Source organism: Dipodomys merriami, unplaced genomic scaffold (genome assembly GCF_024711535.1).
Source record: "Dipodomys merriami isolate MVZ:Mamm:240054 unplaced genomic scaffold, mDipMer1.0.p SCAF_574, whole genome shotgun sequence".
NCBI lineage: Eukaryota > Metazoa > Chordata > Mammalia > Rodentia > Heteromyidae > Dipodomys > Dipodomys merriami.
Window position 1 is genome coordinate 47,634 of NW_027206151.1, and position 19,776 is coordinate 67,409.

The 19,776-nt window shown below is 53.7% G+C and overlaps 1 protein-coding gene across 2 annotated transcripts in view; it reads left to right on the forward strand.

Moving 5' to 3' along the window:
- LOC138812995 (deformed epidermal autoregulatory factor 1 homolog) overlaps window positions 1–19,776 on the forward strand; it is a 35,586-nt gene that overhangs the window by 14,085 nt on the left and 1,725 nt on the right. The window contains exons 9-11 of one of the 2 annotated variants that reach the window (XM_070001235.1): window positions 140–268; window positions 3,373–3,593; window positions 14,805–14,894. In XM_070001235.1, coding sequence (XP_069857336.1) covers window positions 140–268; window positions 3,373–3,593; window positions 14,805–14,894 — 440 coding nt within the window. Of the gene's footprint in view, window positions 1–139; window positions 269–3,345; window positions 3,594–14,804; window positions 14,895–19,776 lie in introns of both variants that reach the window. The other variant, XM_070001234.1, reaches the window with a different exon arrangement.

Sequence of the window (19,776 nt, forward strand, 5' to 3'; positions counted from 1 at the left end):
TGAGGAAAGTGGGTGAAACAGGCGAAATCCTCATGTGTGGTCTTCTGACTGTCCACACTCCGTCACGTCCTCCCAGTACCTGTGGCCAGGACCTGTGGTGTCTGTGCGTGGCTGAAGCCTCCTGTCGCTCTCTCTGCAGTGCAGGAGGCCGGGGTGCAGCCCCCGTGCAGGGTCGGCCACCCTGAGCCTCACTACCCCGGCTTTCAGGACAGCTGCCAGATCGCCCCGTTCCCAGAAGCCGCTCTGCCAACGTCACATCCCAAAATAGGTGAGTCTGACACACGCGTGGGTCACCCTCAGGTCTCACATGCTGTCAAGGGTTCTGCCACCAGCTCCAGCCCCAGACCTGGGCTGTTTGGTTTTCCTTTCTTCTTCTCATTAGCTCACGTTAGTTAAGTAAGGGGGATTTCTTTATCCATTTGCACATACACGTGTGGTGTGTCCTGGTCGATCTCACCCACCTCTGTTGCTGTTTGCTTTTCTGCTGCAGCGCAGGTAAGGGCTGACCGGAAGCCTACCTGTGTGTAAAGAGCGTTTTACTGCACATCGGCTCCCTGTGAGCCCTCGTTGGTCTAGTGTCAGGCAGCTCCCATAAACACCAAAACTCCTTTGAGGCCTAACATAGGTATCGCCAGGTCCTCTGGGAAGAGGAGGTGTTCATAGAGGACCCACACCCCTGGGTCCGGAGCTGCAGAGTGACGGTTTGATGCCCATGCCTTCATGGCTGAGAACTCGCCGTTCTGTGTGTACTTTTTTTTTTTGTCGGTCGTGGGGCTTGAACTCTAGGTCTGGGCGCTGTCCCTCAGCTCTTCAGCTCAAGGCGAGCGCTCTACCACTTGAGCTACAGCGCCACTTCCGGTTTTCTGGTGGTTTATTGGAGATAGGAGTCTCACAGTCTCTCCTGCCCGGGCTGGCTTTGAACCGTGATCCTCAGATCTCAGCCTCCTGAGTAGCTAGGATTACAGGCGTGAGCCACCAGCGCCCAGCTTTCTGTGTGTACTTTGACCTGGGTTTTCACTTGACTATGTTTTGTTTGTTTGTGTGTTTGTTTAGTTCCAATCCTCAGGCTTGAACTCAGGGCCTTGGTGCTGTCCCTGAACTTTTTTTGTCTAAGGATAACACTCTACTACTTGAGCCTTCTTATGATTAATTAATTAATCATATGATTAATACTGCTTCCAGCTTCTTATGATTAATTGGAGGAAAGATTCATGGACTTTTCAGCTTGGGCTGGCTTTGAACCATGATCCTCAGATCTCAGCCTCCTGAGTATCAAAGATTACAGGAGTGAGCTGCTGGCACCCAGCTATTTATTTTTTATTAAAAAAAATTTTTGGTGATACCCAGGTTTGAACTCAGGGCCTCTATTTCTTGAACTCAGCCCCACTTCTTCGGCTTTAGTTAGTTTTCCACACAGGGTCTCCACTTTTGCCTGGATTGGCCCTGGACTTTCACCTCCTACCACATTGGGATGGCAAGCATGAACCATTCTTTTTTAGTACTGAGGATCGATCAGACCCAGGACCATGGACTTGCTAGGCAAGCTGCATTCCCAGCCTAAAGCATGCACCATTCTGATGACCTCAACTCTTACTTTTTTTTGGGGGGGGGGGGCGCGGAGTTGGTCATGAACTCTGGGCCTGGGCGCTGTCCCTCAGCTCTTCAGCTCAAGGCTAGCGCTCTACCACTTGAGCCACAGCGCCACTTCCGGCTTTTTTCTTTTTGCTTATGTGGTGCTGAGGAATCGAACCCAGGGCCTCAGGCATGCAAGGCAAGCGCTCTACCACTGAGCCACCTTCCCAGCCCATCCCCAAGCTTTTTTACTGAAGGCTATCATTCTACCATTTGAGCCACAGCTCCTTTTCTGAGTTTTGGATGATTAATTGGAGAGGGAAGCCTCACGGCCTTTCCTTTACTGGGCTTTGAACCGTGATCTTTGAATCTCATCCACCTGCGTCCCTAGGATGACAGGCGCCAGCCTCCAGAACCCGGCTTGCAGTAAGTTTTTAAAAGTCCCTCCCACCTTGACCAAACTTCTGTCCTTCTGGCTCACACAGGCTGCACCTTGGTCCAGATCCCCCATCCTCTCATTTTCCATGTCTGCCGTGGGCCGTGTGGGACAGGGCTTGTCCGCTGCTCATCATGAACTCAGGAGGGAACCCCACCTCCAGAAATTTTGTTAACATCCAAGTATCTCTGTGTGTGTGTGTGTGTGTGTGTGTGTGTGTGTGTGCAAGTGTGTGCGTGCACCAGTCTTGGGGCTTGAACTCAGAGCATAGACTTTTTCTCTGAGCTTTTGTGTTCTACTACTTGAGTCACAGCCCCACTTCTGGATTTTTAGAGTTAATTAGAGATAAGAGTCTCATAGACTTTCCTGCCCGGGCTGGCTTTGGACTGTGATCTTCAGATCTCAGATTCCTGAGTAACCAAGATTGCAGGTGTGAGCCACCAGTGCCCAGCTTAAGAACTTCTTTGTAGAAATGATCTCAGATGTACAACAAAAGATCAACGATGTGTAAGGAACTCTCTCCCTTGAGCTATTTGATAGTAAATTGCAGATACTCTTCATCTTGCTCTACTGTGCTTTTCTTGAAAACCAAGGATCATGGAAGACTCAGGAAATGAGCATCAGCTGCTGTGGCCTGTGACAGGAGGTGGCCAGTGTCAGGGCTGCGCTTGCTTTCTGAGCTCAGCCCACCGTGTGCGCCTTCCTGCCCCCAGACACTGCTGTGGAGGCTGCCCAGAGCCCTTGTCTAGAGTGGTCCTCACCCGGGCTGTGACGCCAGGCACTTGCCTGTGCCTGGTGAGGGTGGCCTGCCCCTGGGTGAGCGGTGTGCATCGCCTGCCCGCCCGCGGGGAGCTCTGGAGGCCCGCTCACGCCCGCCCGCGGGGAGCTCACACCCACCCCTGTGCACCAGGGCTTCCTGCTTCACTGCGGGAGCCGGAGCTGCCGCTGGGCGCTCTGCCGAGCGTGCGCACCTGTAATCCCCGGAGGACTGGGAGTTCAGGGCCAGTCGGGGCTGTAAAGGGAGACCCTTCTGTCTTTAAAAAAGAAGCCAAAAGTAGGAAACAAAACATGAAAGGTTTTCCTTCCTTGGACGTGTAAGGAAGCAGCCTCGGGTTAGTGCTTGTTTGTCGCCCTGCCCCAGGTAGGTGTCTGTGCACACGGGGTTCTTGGCCCTGTGTCGGCCGTGGGCCTGTCTGGGGCTTGCTGCTGGCAGCGCTGAGAAGGTGCAGGGGGGACAGGACACCCGCTGTTCCCACATGTGAGCGTGCTTGGTGCAGGCTGTCCGGAAGCTTGGGAGTTGCTAATGTCTTGGTTTACCCCCGTTCTACACGTTCCAGTCCTGACACCCCTGCCTGCCCTGGCAGTGCCGCCTTCCACCCCCACCAAAGCTGTCTCCCCCACGGTGGTCAATGGGCTGGAGATGTCAGAACCGCGCAGCTGGTTGTACCTGGAAGAGATGGTCAACTCTCTGCTCAGCACTGCACAGCAGCTGAAGACAGTGTTTGAACAGGCCAAGCAGGCCAGCTCCTGCCGTGAGGCCGCCGCGACCCAGGCCAGAATGCAGGCCGATGCCGAGCGGAAAGAGGTAACGCGAGCTCCGATGTGTGGCCGTGTCCCCTGTCCCCCAGGAGCCCTGGGCCGGCCGGTGGTTCCCACGTCGGCCAACGAGGCTCACTGCTCTGCTGCCCCCGAGACCGAAACCCTGGAAAATCACCACAGTCGAGGCCCTCCTGACGGGGCTTGGGTGGACTGTTTCTAAAATGTCCTGTGTTTGTGAAGAAGTTGGCTTGCTGCAAAAGTAAAGGCCGTTTGTCGTTGGCTTTTTTCACCCGAGCCACTCCCTTTGAACACGCACTGCTCACAGGATTCATACTTCCAGGTTATCTTTATGTAGTAGAATAAGAAGTTTAAGTTCAAGGACACACGCAGGCACTGGCGGGCGGGTGCCAAGAGCTTTCTGTCCAGTCAGCCTCCGCCACCCCGGGCAGAAGGTCACACACATCGTGACCAACAGGATTTCCCCAGCGCCCTCAGATTGTCAGGCAGGTTTTCTGTGTCGGAGCTGTACCCCGGTCTTCTTTGGCTTCCTTTTGTCCAAGGTTTTAGACTGAGGGTAAAAACCTAAGTACAGGATAGAGGGCAAAGATCGCCAGGCTCAGTGCACCGGGGAAGAAGCCACTCTGATGTGAGCCCACTGGGGAGGGGTGAGGTTACCATGGAGAACGGGGGAGGCTGGTGCCTCGGGTGGAAGCTTGAGAACCCGTGAAGCAGAGCCGTGAGTTCAAAGCTCAGGGCTGCTGGGAAGGTGCCGTGGGCGAGCGCTTGCCCGGCCTGCACGACGCCCTGGGTCAGTGCCTCACTACCACATACACAGAAAATGCCAGAAGCGATGCTGTGGTTCAGGTGGTTGAACGCTAGCCTTGAGCAAAAGAAGCTCAAGGACAGCACCCAGGCCCTGAGTTCAAGCCAGGACTGGCCAAAAAAAAAAAAAACAGTCTTGTGAATGAACTTTTCTGCCTGGGCTTTTGATAAACCATGATCCTCAGATCTCAGCCTTTTGAATAAGTGGGATTATAGACATGAGCTATTGGTGCAGGACTCTGAATGTTTTTGTTTTTATTTTATTTTTTTTGGTCGGTCATTGGGCTTGAACTCTGGGCCTGGGCGCTGTCCCTCAGCTCTTCAGCTCTAGGCAAGTTTACTGCTTGAGCCACAGCGCCACTTCCAGTTTTCTAGTGGTTTATTGGAGATAAGAGTGTCATGGAGCCGGGCGCTAGTGGCTCATGCCTGTAATCCTAGCTACTCAGGAGGCTGAGATCTGAGGATCACGGTTCAAAGCCAGCCCGGGCAGGAGAGACCGTGAGACTCCTATCTCCAATAAACCACCAGAAAACCGGAAGTGGCGCTGTAGCTCAAGTGGTAGAGTGCTCGCCTTGAGCTGAAGAGCTGAGGGACAGCGCCCAGGCCCAGAGTTCAAGCCCCATGACTGACAAAAAAAAAAAAAGAGTGTCATGGAGTTTCCTGCCTGCGCTGGCTTTGAACCGAGATCCTCAGATCTCAGCCTCCTGAGTAGCTGGGATTACAGGCGTGAGCCACCGGCACCAGTTTATCTGAATATTTTTAATATGTAATGTGTTGGTTTTCAAGGAAAAAATGGTTTCTACTTTTTTTTTTTTTTTTTTGATCAGTCGTGGGGCTTGAACTCTCCCTCAGCTCTTCAGCTTAAGACAAGCTCTCTACCGCTTGAACCATAGCATCACTTCCATTTTTCTAGTGGTTAATTTGAGATAAGAGTCTCACGGACTCTTCAGCCTCCTGAATAGCTAGGATTATAGGCGAGAGCCACCGGCTCCCAGCTCTACTTTTTTTTTTTAATGGTAGAGAAAACTTAAAATATTTTTTTCAAAAGTGTAATTTCAGGGTAAGTGTGACTCAGTGGTAGAAGGCGTGCCTGGCATGTACAATGTCCTGGCTTTTTGCCAGCATATGTGCACCCCCTCCCCCCCGCAGTTCTAGATTAGCGCAAAACCCATGCTGACATTTGTGGGAAATAGACAAGCTTATTAAAGAGAAAAAAAACCAAACTCCTTCCACCCTGATGCCCAAAGATAATGGCTTATTGATGTTTTCTGTGTGCCTTTGGACTCTAAAAAGTGGAGGTGAAGTTTATGCAGAATGAAATGCCTGAGCCTTTGCGTGCGGCCAGGGAGGCTCGCACCCGCGTCACTGGACACGGCGAGCCTCCTCCCAGCAGTCCCCGCGCCACGCCGGCTCTCCGGGTTTCTGTCAGCTCTGACCTCACGGAGTCAGCGCTCCTGTCCCTCTTCACGTGAGCTGCCTGGGGAGATTGGTTGAAAATAAACTGACAGCGCGATGTGGGTCTCCAGGTTTTGTTTTGACCTGGATGGTTTAAAAGTGTAGAGGGTTTTGTAGATTTTTTGGCGGGGTGCTGGGGTTTGAACTTGGCCTTGTGTTTGCTAGGCCGGTGTTCTCAATCTTGGGCACAGCCCCATCTGACAGACTTCTTGTCCTTTCTTATCTCCAGGAGATAATATGCTGTGTAATAATTTAAATGCATGCATTGTTTGTTTGTTGTGTTGAGACAGGGTCTTGGCTGTGTAGCTAGCTGACCTCAAACACAGCTCTGCGATCCTCCTGTCAGTCATCCTCAGTGGAAGAATTAATGCTGTGCTTTTAAATGAATGAGACTGGACTTGTTTTGTGTCTAAGACTGTTCTCTTTCTTGGTGAATATTCCAGATACACTTGATTTTGCTGGGCACCAGTGGCTCACATCTATAATCCTAGCCACTCAGAAGGCTGAGATCTGAGGATCATGATTTGAAGCCAGCCCAGGCAGACAAATTGTTGAAAACTTACCTCTAGAAGAAGGCAAAAGCCAGAATAGAGCGGGGCGCTGGTGGCTCACTCTTGTAATCCTGTCTACTCAGAAGGTTGAGATTGAGGACCTCGTTTGAAGGCAGCCTAGGCCAGAAAGGCTTTGGATTCTTACCTCCAGTTAGCAGCAAAAAGCTGGAAGTAGAGCTTTGGCTCAAGTGGTAGAAGTCCAACTTTGAGTGAAAAAGCTAAGGGACAAAGCCCTGGACCTGAGTTCAAACCCTAGTACCAACACCCCTCTTCCCCAAGAAAGAAGCCGGAATGGGAGTTACAGTAGAATGCCAGCTGTGAGCAAAAAAGCTGAGCAAGAGTACACAGTGCATGGCTCTGAGTTCAAGCCCCAGTACCATCACCACCAAAAAAGAAAAAAGGAAGCCGGGCGCCGGTGGCTCATGAGCTCTGAGGACCACCGTTCAAAGCCAGCCAGGGCAAGAAAGTCTGATATCTTATCTCCCATTAACTACCAGAAAACTGGAAAAGGTGCTGTGGCTCAAAATGGTGAAGTGCTAGCATTGAGCAAAAAAGCTCAGGGACAGCACCTTAAGCCCATGACCAATCCAAAAAAAAAAAAAAAAGAAAAGAAAAAGAAAGACTCAGTGTGGATTTTAATGTCCAGTAATGCTATTAGGCCAAAATAGTTCCAAGCACTGGTCAGTTCTTCCACGGAAGGCTGTCCGTAGCATTAATCTTCCTGCTGGACCCATTGTTTCTGCCTCCTGGGCAGACTCAAACTGTCAGAACCAGACCGGAATTCTGTTTGAAGTCTTAAAGAAAAACAGCAAAGAGAAGTCACATGAGAAGGTGAGAGACAGGAGGTGGCGCTGTGGCTCAAGCGGTAGAGCGCTAGCCTTGAGCACAGAGGCTCATTGACAGCACCCAGGCCCTGAGTTCAAGCCCCACAAACAACAAATAAAAGAAAAAGTGATGGTGAGGGGCTGGGAAGGTGGCTCAGTGGTAGAGCGCTTGCCTTGCATGCATGAGGCCCTGGGTTCGATTCCTCAGCACCACATAAGCAAAAAGCCGGAAGTGGCGCTGTGGCTCAAATGGTAGAACGCTAGCCTGGAGCTGAAGAGCTGAGGGACAGCGCCCAGGCCAAGAGTTCAGGCCCCACCACCGGACCCCAAGGGGGGAAAAAAAAAAAAAAACAGTGACAGTGAGAGACAGCATGAGCCGAAGCCAGCCGTAGCTGAAGCCAGCCCCGGAGAGCCCGGGCGGCCCCTGTGAAGGGGCTATTTCCTTTGATTTTCAGGTATATGGTCCTGAGTTGGCACTTTTTCACCCAGCACTTTGAAGAGGTTCTCACTTTCTCTCCTAGCCAGCACCCTTTGTGTTAATATCTAATAGGAATTGCCTTTTTCCTTAATGGCTTGTTGGCTTTAAGCTTCTCTGGGGCCGTGGATATCACTCGTGGTGCAGAGTTCTCCTGGTAGCTTGGCCAGGGCCTGGGTTAGATTCCCAGCACAGCCCAAAACAAAAGAGCACATAAAAACAATGTGTGGATATATGGCACCTGTCTGTAATCCCAGCCACTCTGGAGTAACTCAGGGTGTAGAGGTCATCCTGGGAGGTTTAGCAAACGGTCTCAGAATACAAGAAATAAAAAGAGGAGGAAGCCGGGCGCCGAGGCTCGTGCCTGTAATCCTAGCTAGTCAGGGGGCTGAGATCTGAGGATCACGGTTCAAAGCCCACCCGGGCAGGAAAGTCCATGAGTCCCTTATCTCCAATTAACCACCAGAAAACCAGACGCGGTGTAGTGGCTCAAGTGGTAGAGCGCTCACCTTGAGCTGAAGAGCTGAGGGACAGAGCCCAGGCTCAGAGTTCAAGTCCCATGACCGGCAAAAAACCCCCCATGTTCCTGTGCCTGGTACTGAAGCAGCCTGCAGGCCGAGGCGGAGGCAAGAGAAGGTTTTCATTGGCTCATGTGGGCGTGGGGGTGGGGAGGATATCTCTTCCTTAGTTGATTCCATTCGTGACACAGCATGTGTGTTTACAATGTGTCCCAATCACTATTACTGCTCTGTTACTTTACCCGCCCGACACAATGGACCTGGGCGCTGTCCCTTAGCTTTTTCACACAAGGCTAGTGCTCTACCCCTTGAGCCACACCTCCACTTGCCGCCTTTTGCTGGTTATTGGAGATAAGAGTCTCACAGACCTTTCTTCCGGGGCAGTTTTCATCTCAGTGTTAAGATAGTGAAGTCTTGGCTAGTCCAGCATTCAGGCCATGTCAGGTTCTGTTTATGTCCGCGTCTGTTTCTCCTCCTGTGGGTACTCTTTTGTGTCTTACATGTCTCATAACTGTTTATTGGGCATTGTAGTTTACCGGGTGGTGGAGGTGCATTTCTGTTAGATTTTGTTTATCCCCTGAGAAGTGTTGGGCTCTATGAGAGCGGGCACCCGTCCGGCCCTCTCGTCTGGGTCGTGACCGGCACATCCCTAGTTTGGGATCTATACAGTGCAATGGGGCATCCACTGACCCCTGTAGCCCAGCTGTTGACCTCCAAGCCCTGCCAGCTAGGGAGCAGGTGCTGGGAAGCTTGCCCAGTACTTCAGTCTTTTGGCCTACTTTCAGAGGGCCTCATGGGAAGGCTCGGGGTCCAGCTGCTACCTGCCGCTAGTACAGCCACGCTATACCCGGTGTTTCAGTCAAGAGGATGACGATGGCTGTGGGCAGTTCCCCTGATGGTTGAAGCAGTGTGGTGACCACAGCTGCTGGACAGGAGCTCTGTCACTGATTCTAGTAATATGGAGGACAGCAGCTCTGTCACTGAGTCTAGCAATATGGAGGGCAGGAGCTCTGTCACTGGCTCTAGTAATATGGAGGACAGCAGCTCTGTCACTGGCTCCAGTAATATGGTGGCTCTGAGTTAGGGCTCAAACCCTTTGAGAGCCAGCCGGCCCTGCGGGATCTTCAGGACAGGGCCCCAGGAAGATAGGAGGACAGGTTGGGCTCAGACCCTTCCTAGTGCACTGCGCTGTGTCTGTGGGAGTGAGCAGTGGGAGGAAGGGCGCCGTGGAGGACACAGCCCAGTGGCCTTTGTGCTTGTGAAAGTGACAAGTCTGTCTTAGTCTCTTGAAGGGTCTGCTGTGACACTGATGTTCAAAGATTAACTGGTATTAAAAGTACAGCTGGGGGGCTGGGAAGGTGGCTCAGTGGTACAGTGCTTGCCTTGCATGCATGAGGCCCTGAGTTTGATTCCTCAGCACCACGTAAGCAGAAAAAGCTGGAAGTGGCGCTGTGGCTCCCGTGGTAGAGCGTTAGTCTTGAGCCGAAGAGCTGAGGGACAGCACTCAAGCTCAGAGTTCAGGCCCCACGTCCGACCAAAAAAATAAAAAATAAAAAAAAGCAGCTGGGGATCTGGGCACCAGTGGCTCACGCCTGTAATCCTAGCTACTCAGGAGGCTGAAGCCAGAGCAGGCAGGAAAGTCTGTGAGACTAATCTTCAATAAACGATTGAGAAAAAGTAGGAAATGGTGCTGTGTCTCAAGTGGTAGAGTGCTGCTTGAGCTGAAGAGCTGAGGGACAGCGCCCAGGCCCAGAGTTCAAGCCCCACGACCGACCCAAAAGAAAAAAGAAAGAAATCAAGTTGAATGGCATATTTGCCAACCCCTCTGCTCTCTGGCCCCTACTGCTCTCCCTATTGGTATATATGCCATAGAATACATCTTTTTTTAAAGCACTGTATTGAGCTCAACTGAAGCTTACCAAGGGGATTTTTACTGACTTTAATCATGGAAATTTTGCATTGTGTATAATTAGTTCTGCAGAGATAAGCAGGGCAGAACGGCAGATGTGTTTGGATGTCAGGGTGCAGTGTCCAGCAGAAAGCCAGCGGAGTGGCCGCAGGGGCTTGGCTTGACTGCCCTTCCCTGAAGAAGCCTCTCCCAGAGCACAGAAGCCGGAGCCTGTGCTCGGGAACCGTCCTTGAGACCCAGGCCCGAAGTACAGCGGCACAGAGGACCCTGAGGCTCCAAGGGAGCTGTCCATATCAGCGGTGTGGTGGGAGGAAGGACAGGTCGGGTAGGCATTGAGCCAGGAACAAGGAAGTTCTACACAGGCCGTAACTTCATGTGAGTTTCCTCCCACACCAGGGAGCCAAGTAATAGCAGCCGGGAGAATCTCTCCCGTGGCTTCACAGCCAGAGGCCCTGAGACGGAGGCTGTCCTGCCTTCAGGGAAGTGGTGTGGGCTTGGGGTTTCCCCTTCAGGAGCTTCGGCCCTGTTTGAGCCCCAGACCTCACGGAGCACATGCGTGTTCTTGTCAGACGTTGTGAGGCTGGTGCTCCAGGCCTGTGGGATTCCAGAGCAGGGCCAGGATGCAAGGCTGGTAAAGATGGGGAGCCCCCTGCGTGTTCCCCGAGAACACTGCCTCCTGCCGCATGTGTGCTGCTGTGGACAGCTGGCCTCCTGATGCTTCCCTCAGCAAACAGATGTGGGTGGTGAGGGTCACTGGCAGCACAGACCTGGGGCCAGGGGACCGCGACCCTGGGGGCCAGGGGACCGCGACCCTGGGGGCCAGGGGACCGCGACCTCCTGGGGGTCAGGGGACCGCGACCTTGAAAGCTGGCCTTCCCCGTGCCCCGTCTGTCCAGCACTGGAGGTTGCTTGGCAGACGGCCTGGTGAGGCCCCGGGTGCGTGGTCACAGTGCCCAGGGGGGCCCAGCTGTGGCTCTGGCTGTGCTCCATGGCCACCATGGGGCTGGGTCCCTCTGGGCCCAGTAGCCTCTGGCACTGCGTGTGTTCTTGGTCCACTTCACATGCCCTTCCCCTCGGTGAAGTGTGCTTAGCTCACACACATGCACACAGGCATGCACATGTTCACAGGTATGCACACATACCTGGCATATTGGGTTTTCTTTTCGCTTTTTTTTTTTTCCAGGCCTGGGGTTTGAACTCAGGGCCTGGGCTCTGTCCCTGAGCTGCTTTTGCCCACAACTTGAGCCACATTCCTACTCCCTTGGTTTTCTTTTTTTTTTTCTTTCTTTCTTTCTTTTTTTTTGTTTTGTTTTTGTTTTTGTCGGTCATGGGGCCTGAACTCTGGGCCTGGGCGCTGTCCGTCAGCTCTTCAGCTCAAGGTTAGTGTTCTACCACTTGAGCCACAGCGCCACTTTCGGCTTTTTCTGCTTATGTGATGCTGAGGAATCGAACCCAGGGCCTCATGCATGCGAGGCAGGCGCTCTACCACTGAGTCACCTTCCCAGCCCCCTGGGATTTCTTAGTCTTATGTAGCCCAGAGTGGCCTGGAACTCACAGTCCTCATACTTTAGCCTCCTGAGTGCTGGAGTCACAGGTGTGGCCACCATGATAGAATTTTCTATGAGTGTTTTTGGGGTGTGTAGGGGAGACAGGGAAAGACAGTATTGAGGTTTAAATTCAAGGCCTCGTGCTTGCTAGGCAGGTGCTCTACCACTTAAGCCATGCCTCCATTTGTGGGGTTGGTTTTTTTGCCTTATTTTTTTAATAGGGTCTAGTGTTCTTGCCTAGGCTGTTCTGGACTTCAATCCTGTTACTACCACACATGGGATGACTGGCATGTGCCACCATAACTGATTATGCTGGAATCTCAAACTTTGCCTTGGCTAGCCTCAAACCACGATCCTCCCAATCTCTGTCTCCTAAGTAGCTAGGTTTACAGGCAATTGCTACCACATCTGGCCCCTATGTACTTTTGAGAGACCAGGAGACTGGAACTTGGGTTTAAGACCTCGGCTTCACAGCTAGAGAGGTGCAGAAGCTGGTCTAGGCTAAGCCCAGGCTGCCACCTCCCCGCTTGGCCTTCGGCTGCTCCCAGCAAGGCTGTGCAGACAGAAGCTGAGCCCTCCACATGCTCAAGGTGGATTTGGTAAGGGGTGCTGCCCGTGGCGTCTGGGGTTGCTTGCCTCCTGAAGGTCTCCACCCCTTATTCCTGGCGCGTCACTCAGGGAGAGGCAAGGCCCGGGGAGTGGATGTCTGGACACCGAGTTGCGGGAGCACAGGCGCCTGAGCGGTTCTGAGCAGGAACTGGGCCAGAAGCAGATACAGGTTGTCGTGTGGCTGTTCTGGAAGAAGTGGGGGGAGGCGCACTCCCCGGGCCGACTGCTCCTCCGAGCCCCTTGATCAAGCCACGTAAAGTCGACGTCCAGAGGCCAAGAGCAACGGTGGAGCCATAGCTGGTTGTCAGAGCCAAGGCACTGAGCCCCTGTGTGGCAGCTCAGGCTCACTAGGCGTTTGGAGTTCTTCATTCCGTTCTTGGTTGGCTCCTTTTGGGAAGTTTGCTCCATTGCCCATAATGTTGAATTTGTTTGGTTTCCAAACCAGCAGTGCCCAGAGGGGAATGTGGAGCCCGGCCGCCCGTGCTCCTGCACGTGTGCTCCGTGCTCCTGCCACGCTGGATTGGTGTTGGAGTCGCCGCAGGTGCTGTGCAGGTGGACAGCGGCCTGTCTTGTCGCGGGCAGTGGCGGCTGGCCGCTCCCCTGTGCGGCTGGCTGCTTCCCAGGACTACGGGCCGCTTCTGAACTGCTCAGTGCTCGGGCCGCGTGGCCTCCGAGGGTTGTTCTGACCGACAGCCACTGACTGGCCCGTGAGATTCTGTAGGCTTCTAGAAAGTTCAGACGGGGCCTGCGGGTGCGGGTCACCCGGGAACATGGCGCGTATCCGGGATGTGCGCCTGCGTTGTGATAGTGCAAGTTTGCTTTAAAGTCTTTCCTTAGGGCTTCAGGGTCCCACGCAAGTGGCAGAGGTCGCAGGCGCGTGCACAGCCCGGTGTGAGGTGGCACCGGCACTCCCAGCTTGCACAGGGAGCCGACGCGCCGTCTGCCCGTTCCTCACGGCGCAGGGCTTCGCGTGGAGGCCAGGGCCCCGTCTCACTGCGGCTCCTCGCATTCCCCTGGCCTTGGTGGCATCCCGGCGGCCTGGGACCTCCCCCGCTGGGTCAGGGTTGATGTCAGCCAGCGTCTTCTCTGGAACAGGCGGCTCTCGCTCTGTGGGCCTACTTTCTGAGGGGCCCTCCCGGACAGGGAGCTAGCAGTGATTTAGGGTTCTGATAAGCATTCCTCCCCAGCACCCCCCCCATTACAGCTGTCACTCGTTTCTAGCAGATAGCTTACCAAGCTGAGAACGTGGATTGTGAGCTGGTGTCCTGTTCCTGAGCCCCTCTGAGTCTCCCATCCACACCTGTTTCCTGCCCCGCCCCAAAGCCAGCCCCCTCCCCAGGGCCTGGCCCCGGCCCCGCCCTCCCCAGGGCCCGACTCCAAAGCCCCCCCTCACACACCCCCCGTTCCCCCCCTCCACCCCAGGCCTGACCTCCACATAAAGTGTGGCCTCATTCCAAGGCCAGCCATGGCCTTCAGCCCTGAGGGGCTGGACCCTGCCCTGGCATGTGAGCCGACCTGGGCTGGGTCCCCCTGGGTCCAGCTGTGAGGAGCTGTGTGGTAGGTTACCTGCCCCTGTGAGGGTGTGAACGGAGTCTGAGACCTTTCTCCTTTGGGAGAAAGTTTCCCACTAGTTTACAGATTTTTTTTTTAACAGTATTTTACAGGTGTGAACCATCAGTGTCTACCTGAAGTTCACACTTTTTTGTCAGTTGTGGGGCCTTGGTGCTGTCCCTGAGCCTCTTTATACTCAAGGCCAGCATTCTACCATTTGAGCCACAGCGCCACTTCTGGTTTTTGAGTGGTTAATTGGAGATAAGAGTCTCACATGGGCTTTTCTGCCCAGGCTGGCTTTGAACCGCAATCCTCAGATCTCAGCTTCTTGAGTAGCTAGGATCACAGGCGTGAGCCGCCGGCGCCCGGCTTTCAAGCCAAATGCAACCTTCACTGGGAATGATGCCCTTGCATGTGTGAAAATCAGTACCTGATAAGTAGTTGCTGTGTATTGTGAATATGAAAGACAGCTATAGAGTTGGTTTAATTGGCGTTGTGAAAGTGGGCATCTGGTTTACCTGTGTGCGGATCACGGCAGGCTACTGCCCCTGCCCACCGGCACTGGCCCTTCCTGCAGTCCACGTGACCCTGGCTTGCACTGGGTCTTATCTAGTGGTTCTCTCCACATTGGGAAATGTTGGTTAACATTTCCCATTGACAAAGTATTGTCAAAGGCCACCGTCCGTTGTTTTGCAACAGTTAGTCATGGACAAGCTGCAGTATGAACAGAAACCCCCCGCATGCTGCTGAAGAAAGCCCTGTCCTGCCAGGCTTTGTGAAGAGGCCCAGGGAAGCGGTGGGGGGCGCCGTGGGGGCGCTGGGAACTCGGGGTGTCCTGCTGCACCCGAGCTCAGGTGTGCCTGCCGTGGTCCCCGGTGATCACAAGGTGTGGAGTGCTAAGGCCTGATCTTCCAGGGGAGCGACGGGGGGGGGGGCGCGGCGGAGCCCAGCCCGCGCTGCCCGCGCGGTGGCACTGACACCTCTCTGTCCTTGCAGCAGTCCTGTGTGAACTGTGGCCGGGGAGCCACGAGTGAGTGCACCGGTTGTCACAAGGTCAACTACTGCTCCACCTTCTGCCAGCGCAAGGTAAGCCCCGCCCGCCGCCTCCGAGCCGGCCCAGGCCGCAGGGAGGGCTGGAGAGGCCGGCTCTCTGCTGAAGGCCCTGGCCTCTTGGGCTGCCACTGGCTCTGCCGAGGTCAGAAGTCGTGCCCTCGCGGTGCAGGGTCACTCCTGGGCGAGACCCTGACGTTGGCGGTTCCGCTCTGAGCCTGGCGGGCCCTGTAGCGGCTGTGTGATGGATGCCGCCGCTTCTGTTGTCCTCCTCTGGCTGTGGGTTTTAAGGAAACTAAAGAGCGGTGTGGTAGGTATGTCACATCCCTGGACTCCCCCGCCGGTCCTCAGAGGGCTTTGGGGCGGGTGGCAGTCTCAGTGAGGTTAGCTAGTGTCCTACTAGCCAGCCCTGCTCTGCTAGGAAGTGTCCTGGGGCAGCTTCCTCAGGCCTCAGCCCGTACGCTGCTCTGCCCCTCCCACGGCATCCCGTCGCCGCCTGCTGCCGGTGCCATGACACGGACCGTGCGGCCTGTCAGATGGAGAGCAGGCGATCTTGTTGTGCTGCATTTTAGCAGTGTTGAGGGCAGTGCTGGCCAAGTGGACACTCCTGGAGCTTGGAAGCTTGCAGTCTGTCTGTCTGCTCACTGCACAATCACAGCATGCCCCTGCTCTTTGTGGATGCTCCCCTAACAAAGCCCTGCTTTGAAGATGGCATGTTCCTTTTCGTCTGGTTTGAACATGGCTTCCTGAGCTGGAGGGAGGTGCAGTGGCGCTGGCCCCGGGCTTGGCAGCGGCTCCTCTGGCCAGCACTAGCCCGGCCCTGGGCAGAGGTGCAGATGTCTCGGGGCTCTAGGCTCCGTAACCTGGAAGGCAGATGGGGAACTGACCTGCGCTCTGCCCAGCGGAGCTGTGGGTGGGGTGCTGCGGGGCGGTCGCTTGGGACGGGGCATTGTTCTCTGCTTTGGGCCTGGGTGAGCTGGTGAAAGGACACTGTGGCTCCAGGGACAGGGACACAGCTAAGCCGGGCTGCGGGCCTCGGTCCCGACGGGTGCACAGGAGGGAAGACAGCACGGAGGGTGGTCAGGGTGGATGTGTGCCCAGCACACCTCGGGGGCCTCCCTCACCCCCCGTGACACCGCCTTCCTGCCAGGGTCCTCAGTAGGCACAGAAGCTGTGTCCCAGGTCCTCCTCTCCAGCAGAGCAAGGACGAGCCCCCTTCGTCCGCAGCCCCACCTCTGCTCAGGCTCAAAAGATTCTGGAAGCAGAGCCAGAAGTGGCCCCTGAGCTTCTCCAGGAAGGCGTGTAGGCCAGCTGAGGTCACAGCTACGCCTCCCCTCAGTTGTCCCAGGAGTACAAGGCCACATTTCCAGGCGACGGCATCCGGCTGCAGTAAGCCAGAGCTGCTGAGGGTAGTCTGCACCGGCTGGGACACCTGGAAAGGGACAGGTAGCCTTCTCCCAGGACAGAGGACTGTCATGATTTTCGATTCTATCTTGCACCAGGCTTATTTTCTTCAAACCCCATTTGAACTGTCTGTCTGTGTGTGTGTGTGTGTGTGAGTCGAATTGACATACCATAAGATTGCCCATTTTGCTAGGTGCTGGTGGCTCACGCCTGTAATCCTAGCTACTCAGGAGGCTGAGATCTGAGGATTGCGGTTCAGAGCCAGCCCAGGCAGAAAAGCCTGTGAGACTCTTATCTCCAATAAACCACTAGAAAATCAGAAGAGGGAATGTGAATCAGTGGTAGAGCACTCACCTTGAGTGAAAAAGTTCAGGAACAGCGCCCAGGCCCTGAGTTCAAGCCCCAACAACAGCAAAACCAGAAATCAGGCACCCATGGCTCACACCTGTAATCTAGCTACTCAAGAGGCTGAGATCTGAGGATCATGCTTCAAAGACAGCCTGGGCAGGAAAGTCCATGAGACTCTTATCTCCAATGAACCACCATAAAGCCAGAAGTGGTGCTGTGGCTCAAGTGGCAGAGCGCTAGCCTTGAGCTAAAGAGCACAGGGACAGCGCCCAGGCCCCGAATTCAAACCCCACAACCAAAAAAACCAGATCACCCATTTTAAAGGTATAATTCAGTGGTTTTGGTAAGCCTACAGAGTTGTGCAAATCACAATTCAGTTTAGATCTTTCCCCTTGCCTGTGCTGAGCAAGAGCTCCACTAGTGAGCCACTTCCTCAGCCTATTTGTTACTTTTGTTGCTGGTCCTGGGACTTGAACTCTGGGTCTGGGCACTGTCCTGCATTCCTTTTGTTCAAGGTTAGCACTCTACCACTTGAGCCACAGCTCTACTTCTGGCTTTTTCTGTTTTTAATTGGAGATCAGAGTTCCAGGGACTTTCCTGCTGGAGCTGGCTTTGAACTGCAGTCCTTGGATCTCAGCCATCAGTCACTGGCTTCACTCGGTGTTTTTGTGGCAGCGTCTCACTCTGCAGGCCAGACTGGCTGCCTCAGCTGCAGCCACCACTGTGGTAGCCCCCCCAGGCAATGGGAGGGGTCAGCCAATAGCACTGCTTTGTGGATGGACAGGGCTTGTCTATCTGTCATCGGCGTGGACATCTGGGTGTTTTCTGCTGGCTGTTCTGGACAGCGCTGTTGTGGCTGTGCTGTGGACGTGGCATTTGTTGGGGTGTGCACCTGACTGTGCCTGCCTCCTCTCTCACGAGGCGTCCTAAGCTGGTGTTAATTATGGCTCTGGCCTCTACCTCCGGAGTGCTGGGTGTGTGCTACCACTCCTGCTTAACATTTTACTTTTTCTGGGCTTTTTGTTGGTGGTGGTAGTGGTGTTCGTGGGTTTTGAACTCAGGGCCTGGATGCTGTCCTTGAGCTTTATTGCTCAATACCCCTCTACCACTTTGAGTCACAGCCCCACTTCTGGTTTTCTGGTGGTTAATTGGAGATAAGAGTCTCATGGACTTTCCTACACAGGCTGACTTGGAACCACAATCCTTAGATCTCAGCCTCCTGAGTAGCTAGGACTACAAACATGAGCCACCAGCATCTGGCTTCATTTTGCTCTTTAATGCCAGTATCAGGGCTGGAACTCTGGATCTTGTACTTTGATTAGGCTTACTTGCTCACAGCTAGTGATCTACCAATTAAGCCACACCTCTAGTCTGGCATTTTGCTTGTTACTTAGAGATGGAGTCTTGTAGACTTTTCTGCATAGGCTGACTTCAAATCATGATCCTCAGATCTCAGCCTCCTGAGTAGCTAGGATTACAGGCGTGAGCCACTGGTGCCTGGCTCAGGTAACGTCTTTTAAGATGCAATTGTTAACAGTTTTCATTATACTGGGCTTGGTGCATAGAGGAGAGAAAGCCTGTGAATTACTGCCAGTGCTGTAGCACAAGGCCCTGCAGGACCTGCTGTGTGTGTCTGAAGTGGCTGGCCAGGAAGCCTGTAGCCAGTGCCTTCATGTTCTTGAGCAGCTGGGCAGACACTCAGCGGTGGTCAGAGTGCCCCAGGCCCCCTCCCTCCAGGCTTGGGGCCAAGCCTTTCTTTCCCCTCTCCATGGACAGTTTGAAATTCCACAGAAGTACAGCCCTCTGGGCTGCCCCTCCTGAATCAGGCCTCTTGATTCCCTCCTCCTTTGGGGCCAGCATTTTATTTATTTTTGGTTTATCGTGGAGCGTGTACTCAGGGCCTGGGCACTGTCCCTGAGCTTTCTCCCTCAAGGCTATAGTGGAGCCCCAGCTGCATTTTCAGTTAATTGGAGATAAGAGTCTCGCAGTTTTTGTTGCCCGGATGACTTTGAACCACAGTCCTGAGATCTTCCTGAGTAGCTAGGATTACAGGCGTGAGCTACCAGTGCCCAGCTATGGACTCATTTTTAATGGGATTTTTATTGATTTATTTGATCAGTCCTGGAGCTTGAACTCAGGGCCTGGGTACTGTTCCTGAGCTGCTTTTGCTCAAGGCTAGCACTCTACCACTTGAGCCACAGCGCCACTTCCAGCTTTTTCTGTTTATGTGGTACTGAGGAATTAAACCTAGGGCTTCATGCATGCCAGGCAAGCACTGTACCACTGAGCCACTTTCCCAGCCCTGCATGCACAATTAGATTGTATGGGTTCTGTCTCTTTTCAGGTTTTTTTTTTCATTTTCTTTTTTCCTTAAGAAAACAAGGAAATAGAAATGATAGGTTTATTGGGGGTAGGGGGAGGGAAGATGGGAAGGAATGGTAAGGGGAAACAAAGGAGGTAACAATGTTTGATAAGGAATGTACTCATTACCTTGCTCTTGTAATTGTAACCCCTCTGTATGGTATTTTCACAATAAAAAAGAAAAAAAAAGGTTTATTATAGGAAATATGGAAAAAGAGGTCAGTAGAAGGTGACTTTCTAGGAGATGACCTGTTTCCTTGGTGTGCCCATTTCTGCTCTTCCAAGGAGCAAATCACACACAGTCACACCGTTACAAGGAGCAGATCACACACCGTTACACCGTTACAAGGAGCAGATCACACACCGTTACACCGTCACAAGGAGCAGATCACACAGTCACACCTTCACAAGGAGCAGATCACACCAGTCACACCTTCACAAGGAGCAGATCACACAGTCACACCGTCACAAGGAGCAGATCACACACAGTCACACCGTCACAAGGAGCAGATCACACACAGTCACACCGTTACAAGGAGCAGATCACACCAGTCACACCGTTACAAGGAGCAGATCACACAGTCACACCTTCACAAGGAGCAGATCACACCAGTCACACTGTTACAAGGAGCAGATCACACACAGTCACACCTTCACAAGGAGCAGATCACACACAGTCACACCTTCACAAGGAGCAGATCACACCAGTCACACCGTTACAAGGAACAGATCACACACAGTCACACCTTCACAAGGAGCAGATCACACCAGTCACACCGTCACAAGGAGCAGAACACACAGTCAC